Source organism: Clupea harengus, chromosome 18 (assembly GCF_900700415.2).
Source record: "Clupea harengus chromosome 18, Ch_v2.0.2, whole genome shotgun sequence".
Taxonomy (NCBI): Eukaryota; Metazoa; Chordata; class Actinopteri; order Clupeiformes; family Clupeidae; genus Clupea; species Clupea harengus.
Window position 1 is genome coordinate 17,466,382 of NC_045169.1, and position 7,549 is coordinate 17,473,930.

The window sequence follows — 7,549 nt, forward strand, 5'->3', positions numbered from 1 at the left end:
GGTCTGTAACGTTGAGGGGAATGATTGGGATGTGTGGCGCGTTGTCGAGGTGACCACTACAGATGTAGATGAAACAGCAGTAGCATGTAATTGACTATATTTGCTGACTTCGCTGGTAGTTAACAGCACTGATGGAGTGGTAGTCTGTTGCAGTGAATGAGTTGAAGGGTTATTTCCAGGGATTATTGTTGCAGTAAGTTCTTCCGCAGTTGTGTCAACAGAGATGGCAGGTTTTGCTGAAGATGTGGTGGTTGAGGAAGATAATGTTGTAGACACCGAAGCCCTAGCTGGCAGCAATGGACTGTTTGAGGTAATACCTTGTGCTGGGTCAGTCAATGCATGTGGTATAGAGGAACTTGCTGTCAGCTGTGTTGTTACCCTAGCTGTGGAGATAACTTCAGGGGTAGTCAATCGACCTATGAAGTTGGAAACCAATTGGGAATTTGATGTGAGAGTTGGGTTAGGTTGTTGTTGTATAACTGATATAGTTTGATGTGCTGTGTTTCCCCCAGCAGTAGTTGATACACTTGATGTAGGAGGCTCTCTTGGGCTCGATGTACGCACTCTAGTATGACTTGTAGTAGTTGCCATGGAGAATGATGTTGTCTGGGTGGGCATTTGTGTGGCTGAACCATCGGAAGAAATAGCTGCATCTGTAGAGAGTGGTGTGGTCATCGGCTGTTGTGTATTGACAGGTGTTTCAGTTGTCATGGAGTTATCAGGCATAGATGTGTAAGCTGAACCATCTGAAGGAATAGCTGGATCTGTAGAGAGTTGTGTGGTCATCGGCTGTGGTATGGTGACAGGTGTTTCAGTTGTCATGGAGATATCAGGCATAGATGTGTAAGCCGTTTCGCTAGTGCTACTTTCTCCTGGCATTGCTGAATTCTTAGTTGTCGATAGTAATTCAGAGTGAATTGCCATTTCAGATGTAGTTGACAGTGTTGTTGACGATGGTGTTACAGTTGGTATTTCTGATGACATTGAGGATATACCTGATAGAGATATTGTTGAGTGATCTGTTGTAGAGGCTGTTAAAGGTAAAGTTGAAGAGTTGGAAGCCATGTCGGTGTATGAGCCCTCAGGAAAGTCATGTATGTCTGCAGAGACTGGATTTGTGGTTGGCTTTGATGAAACTGTACTTCCAACACCATCAGCTGATGTATATTGTCCAGATGTGGATGTTGATGGCTTATCAGTAGCATTACCTGTCAAGAGAGGATTTAGTGTAGTCCTTGAAATGCTTAACTCTGCTGGGTTAGCATTAGCTGAAGTAAGAGGCATTGCTTTAGATGAGCTAGTTGCAGAAGTTAGGTGCGTGTTAGTACTTCCCACAGATGGTGCTAAAGGCAATGTAGATGGAAAGGTTATGCTAGTTTCTGATTCACGATGAAAGGCTTCATGTGTTAGTGTAGCAATTATTGACAGTTGTTTAGATGTGAGTGTTAATGCTGAAGCAGGCAATGGAGTTGTAATTGAACGATACTCACTGAATTGCAAAATTGGATCCCTTGGTGTTGGCTGTAGAGAAGATGTAAGAGGTGAATATATTGCAACTGGTGGAGATACACTACTTGATACAGCAACTGGTGGAGATGCACTACTTGATACAGAAACTTGTGGAGATACACTACTTGATACAGAAACTGGTGGAGATACACAACTTGATACAGAAACTGGTGGAGATACACTACTTGATACAGAAACTGCAGTATGGTGTGCTGCATTTGAAGATGGTTGTTTTGGTGAGGATGTTAGTGATTGTGTACTTGTGTCTTGTACATAGTCAGATAAAAATGCAAAGAGTGAGGTCAGTTGCACTGAATGTGTGATGGGACTCATGGTAGATGGTGTTTGAGGTAATGGTGATTGTGCATGTGTTGGTGTTGGTGGTACAGTGATTTCATGTGCAGTGGAAGTTTTTGATGTGTATGATGTTGTAGTAGTAGTACTTGTTGTGGTAGACGAGTGTTGAGGTGGGAAGGATGATTTGCTGGGGATGGTTACTTTAATAGTAGTTGGCAAGGTTGTATACAGTAAATCCAGAACAGAACGGGATGTGGATTGTGTTAGTATTGGTGTTGGAGAAGTAACATAATCAACTGCAGTAGATGATCTTGGTGTAATAGGGTATTCAGTGGAGAAAGCAGCTGTTATGGGACCTTTTGTGATAGCTACTGATGGTGATGTTTGAGGGGATGATGATGACAGTTTTAGGCCTGCGTCCTGTGAAGGGATAGTTAAATCTTCAGAGACTGACGTCAGTGTGTGCTGAGGTGACGTGTTCCTGTAACTTGTGGTAGATATTGTGTCGGATAATGGAACATTTTCAGATATGGATGTTACTTGTGTCTCATTGCCAAAGTCTTGTGATGAAGAGGCTGATTCACTTGACTCTGTAGATGATGTCGCTGTGACAGACAGTTGTGTACGAGGTGCAACATCGCCTTTACTTGTCATTGACAATGAAATCAATGTATCTCGGGATGTTTCGTGTGCTGGTGCTGATGTGGCTTTAATATTAGATGTGTATGCCACAGATGAATTTAATGATGTTGTGAGAGAGGGTGTATTTAAGGAAGGTGTAGTCGTTACTGGTGATTTTGAAGAGGTGGTCGAAATTAGTTTGCTTGTTTCCTCCACTGCTATGTTTGGAGCAACTGAGGCTGTTGTTCGCTGTGTTGATGTAGGTGTTGTTTCAAGAGATGAGAAAACTGCTGGCACGAATGGTTCTACGGATGTCCCAGGGGTATGTGTTGTAACATGTCCCACACTGTCTGATGGTGGTTCAAGTGTTCGGGCAACTGAAATACTTGGTTGCGATGTGGTAGATTCATGTGCCTCATGATGTACAGGTTTGTTTACTGATACAGGTGTTGTAATTGGAGGGTAAGTGGTGGACTTTGATTCGAGTGATGCAGAAGTGACAACAGAGGATGTAAAACCCATCGAAATTGTCCTTAAGGATGTTGTCCTTAAACTGGCTGGCTGGGTTGTCGCCGAATTCAAGGTAGGGTTGTCTGGTGTAGCCGTAAACTGTCTCGAAGTAGTGAGTGAAGCTATAACTGTGGCACTAATGGTGGGAGTTGACGTTTGTGTTTGGCGTGTTGATTGGATTGGTGTCATTTCAGCTGGTAAAGGTGTGGAGGGTGTTAAAGCTGGCCAGGTAGTCACTGATGTCGTTGATGAGAGAGGTGAATAGCTATTATAAGAAACTGTAGGGGTAGCTATAGAAGTAGCCACCTGGGCTGGGGGTGTGTCTGAGCCAACTGAAGTTGACAAGGTGTATGTTGCAGTACTGTCAGTGAGAGGGACGACTGTTAGCTTTTTTTCAGTTGACCCTGTGGCTATGGATTTTATGGCTGTGTGCAAGCTTTTACTTGGGGATGTGTGTGCTGTGGATGATAATGGAATTGGAGTCACAGAGGCTGATGCAGTAGGTCCAGACACTGATATGTTTGGAACAACTGAGGATGTCTTTAGCTGTGTTGAAGTAGGTGTTGTTTCAAGAGATGAGAAAGTTGCTGGCGTGGATGGCTCTGCAGATGTCCCAGGGGTATGGCCTGCCATAGGGGCTTTGGAGTTAGAAGCTGATGTTGCAGATATGGAATGAGAGTTCTCAGTTGTAGGTTGTTTTAGTGCAAGAGAGGAAATTTGGGGTGTGAAAGGTAGAGTTGTAGATGCTGGGGACGGAGTAATGTGGGGTGTGAAAGGCAGAGTTGTAGATGCTGGAGACGGAGTAATGTGGGGTGTGAAAGGTGGAGTTGTAGATGCTGGAGACGGCGTAATGTGGGATACAGAAGATGTTGGTTCTAGCGTTGTTGGTTGTTTTGTGGATGCATATGGTGTTGATGTAGGTATAGATGTGCTTGGTGAATCCATTACTGAGTCAACCATAAGAGGTGCTGTTAATGGCGATGATGTTGGAGAGGATACTGTTACATTTGTGCTCGTGCCTTCAGAAGAACCTGTCACTTGAGCCAAGTGTAGTAGTGTTGGTTGTGATGGGCTTTTGGTAGATTTTGATAGGGTGGTAGATGGTTTTGTGTTTGTGTTCACTGGAGAAGCAGTGATGTCTGCAGACACAGTTGAGTTAGTTTGGGATTTTGAAAATGTCACTGTATGATATGGCACAGCTGGCACTGCAGATGATGCTACACCTGTAACAGGTGCAATACTGTTGCCGGTCGTAGGAACCTGAAGGGTTGCCTGAGTTGGTATTGATGTTGGTTGTGGAGCAACCATTTGGGTCAAAGCCAAGTTTGTTGTTGTAGTTGGGGATGTGTTTGATAAAGGAGTTGTTGAATGGCCTGTAACAGCTGTTGCTGTGTATGCCTGTGGAGTAGATGTATAAGCCACAGTCTGTTTTGTAGATGTATATGCCAAAGTTTTTGACATCGGTGGTGATGTTACCGTAGATGTGTGTGTGGAGGATCTACTTGTGAATTGTGAACGAGTGTCAATTCCAAGAGTTGTGGGTGATGATACCGATGGTATCGGTGTGGACATTGAAGATGAATAAGATGACAGAGTTGTAACATGTACCACACTGTCTGATGGTGGTTCAAGTGTTTGGGCAACTGAAATACTTGGTTGCGATGTGGTGGATTGATGTTCCTCATGACGTACAGGTTTGGTTACTGCTACAGGTGTTGTAATTGGAGGGTAGGTGGTGGACTCTGATTCGAGTGATGCTGGAGTGACGACAGAGGATGTAAAACCCATCGAAGTTAATATGTCATATAAGGATGTTGTTCTTGAGCTAGCTGGTTGGGTTGTCGCCGAATTCAAGGTAGGGTTGTCTGGTGTCGCCGCAAACTGACTCGAAGTAGTGGGTGAAGCTATAACTGTGGCACTAATGGTGGGAGTTGACGTTTGTGTTTGGCGTGTTGATTGGATTGGTGTCATTTCAGCTGGTAAAGGTGTGGAGGGTGTTAAAGCTGGCCAGGTAGTCACTGATGTCGTTGATGAGAGAGGTGAATAGCTATTATAAGAAACTGTAGGGGTAGCTATAGAAGTAGCCACCTGGGCTGGGGGTGTGTCTGAGCCAACTGAAGTTGACAAGGTGTATGTTGCAGTACTGTCAGTGAGAGGGACGACTGTTAGCTTTTTTTCAGTTGACCCTGTGGCTATGGATTTTATGGCTGTGTGCAAGCTTTTACTTGGGGATGTGTGTGCTGTGGATGATAATGGAATTGGAGTCACAGAGGCTGATGCAGTAGGTCCAGACACTGATATGTTTGGAACAACTGAGGATGTCTTTAGCTGTGTTGAAGTAGGTGTTGTTTCAAGAGATGAGAAAGTTGCTGGCGTGGATGGCTCTGCAGATGTCCCAGGGGTATGGCCTGCCATAGGGGCTTTGGAGTTAGAAGCCGATGTTGCAGATATGGAATGAGAGTTCTCATTTGTAGGTTGTTTTAGTGCAAGAGAGGAAATTTGGGGTGTGAAAGGTAGAGTTGTAGATGCTGGGGAAGGAGTAATGTGGGGTTTGAAAGGTGGAGTTGTAGATGCTGGAGACGGAGTAATGTGGGGTGTGAAAGGCAGAGTTGTAGATGCTGGAGACGGAGTAATGTGGGGTGTGAAAGGTGGAGTTGTAGATGCTGGAGACGGCGTAATGTGGGATACAGAAGATGTTGGTTCTAGCGTTGTTGGTTGTTTTGTGGATGCATATGGTGTTGATGTAGGTATAGATGTGCTTGGTGAATCCATTACTGAGTCAACCATAAGAGGTGCTGTTAATGGCGATGATGTTGGAGAGGATACTGTTACATTTGTGCTCGTGCCTTCAGAAGAACCTGTCACTTGAGCCAAGTGTAGTAGTGTTGGTTGTGATGGGCTTTTGGTAGATTTTGATAGGGTGGTAGATGGTTTTGTGTTTGTGTTCACTGGAGAAGCAGTGATGTCTGCAGACACAGTTGAGTTAGTTTGGGATTTTGAAAATGTCACTGTATGATATGGCACAGCTGGCACTGCAGATGATGCTACACCTGTAACAGGTGCAATACTGTTGCCGGTCGTAGGAACCTGAAGGGTTGCCTGAGTTGGTATTGATGTTGGTTGTGGAGCAACCATTTGGGTCAAAGCCAAGTTTGTTGTTGTAGTTGGGGATGTGTTTGATAAAGGAGTTGTTGAATGGCCTGTAACAGCTGTTGCTGTGTATGCCTGTGGAGTAGATGTATAAGCCACAGTCTGTTTTGTAGATGTATATGCCAAAGTTTTTGACATCGGTGGTGATGTTACCGTAGATGTGTGTGTGGAGGATCTACTTGTGAATTGTGAACGAGTGTCAATTCCAAGAGTTGTGGGTGATGATACCGATGGTATCGGTGTGGACATTGAAGATGAATAAGATGACAGAGTTGTAACATGTACCACACTGTCTGATGGTGGTTCAAGTGTTTGGGCAACTGAAATACTTGGTTGCGATGTGGTGGATTGATGTTCCTCATGACGTACAGGTTTGGTTACTGCTACAGGTGTTGTAATTGGAGGGTAGGTGGTGGACTCTGATTCGAGTGATGCTGGAGTGACAACAGAGGATGTAAAACCCATCGAAGTTAATATGTCATATAAGGATGTTGTTCTTGAGCTAGCTGGTTGGGTTGTCGCCGAATTCAAGGTAGAGTTGTCTGGTGTCGCCGCAAACTGACTCGAAGTAGTGGGTGAAGCTATAACTGTGGCACTAATGGTGGGAGTTGACGTTTGTGTTTGGCGTGTTGATTGGGTTGGTGTCATTTTAGCTACTAAAGGTGTGGAGGGTGTTAAAGCTGGCCAGGTAGTCACTGATGTTGTTGATGACAGAGGTGAATAGCTCTTATATGAAACTGTAGGGGTAGCTATGGAAGTAGCCACCTGGGCTGGGGGTGTGTTTGAGGCAACTGAAGTTGATAAGGTGTATGTTGCAGTAGTGTCAGTGAGAGGGACGACTGTTAGCTTTTTTTCAGTTGTCCCTGTGGCTATGGATTTTATGGCTGTGTGCAAGCTTGTACTTGCGGATGTGTGTGCTGTGGATGATGATGGAGTTGGAGTCACAGAGGCTGACGCAGTGGGTGCAGGTGTGTTGCTAGCAGTAGGTGCAGGTGTGTTGCTAGCAGAAGCAGATGTTGAATGATGCACCTCATTGGGCAGCATCTTCATACTTGCAGATCTTGTGGGGGCTGAAGCTGCAACAACACAAACAAAACATTATAAAGGATGGAAGAGTCAGTTTTGATCATACAGTGTAAAGTTAAAGGCTGTGAGTCTGTGATTTGGTATCACCAAAGGTTGTTGATATTTTAAGCTAAAAATCCATTAATTTTTTTAGTTATACATAGGAAAAGATGTTAAATTACTTGTGTTATTGGTTGGAGACTTCTGTACCCAACAACCTAGCCTAAGTATTGTAACAACAGTGTGCACAACAACCATCATACTGATACTTAAAAATACTTAACAAGAACAACACCAACAAAGATGGCTTTGTGAGCATTTCCCTGGTGTTGTGAAGTGGGCACATTTATACATCGATGTTTCACAGAATTAGGCCCACATCACCTCCAGAAGGCTC

At 44.3% G+C, this 7,549-nt stretch overlaps 1 protein-coding gene across 1 annotated transcript; it reads right to left on the bottom strand.

Annotated features, from left to right (window-relative positions):
* Positions 1-407: 407 nt before the first annotated feature.
* Positions 408-7,074, bottom strand: LOC116224568 (mucin-2-like). The gene is made up of 3 exons (XM_042710385.1): positions 1,491-7,074; positions 526-1,208; positions 408-416 (listed from the first exon to the last, which is right to left on the bottom strand). The coding sequence occupies exons 1-3, from the start codon at positions 6,733-6,735 to the stop codon at positions 408-410; spliced, it is 5,937 nt and encodes a 1,978-aa protein (XP_042566319.1). The 5' UTR covers positions 6,736-7,074.
* Positions 7,075-7,549: the final 475 nt, after the last annotated feature.

Coding starts and splice junctions, on each gene's coding strand:
- LOC116224568 (XM_042710385.1), bottom strand. CDS start 6,735: ATGACACCAACCCAATCAACACGCCAAACACAAACGTCAACTCCCACC. Junction 1,209..1,490: donor GGATCCAATTTTGCAATTCA/GTGAGTATCGTT, acceptor CTCTCTTGACAG/GTAATGCTACTGATAAGCCA.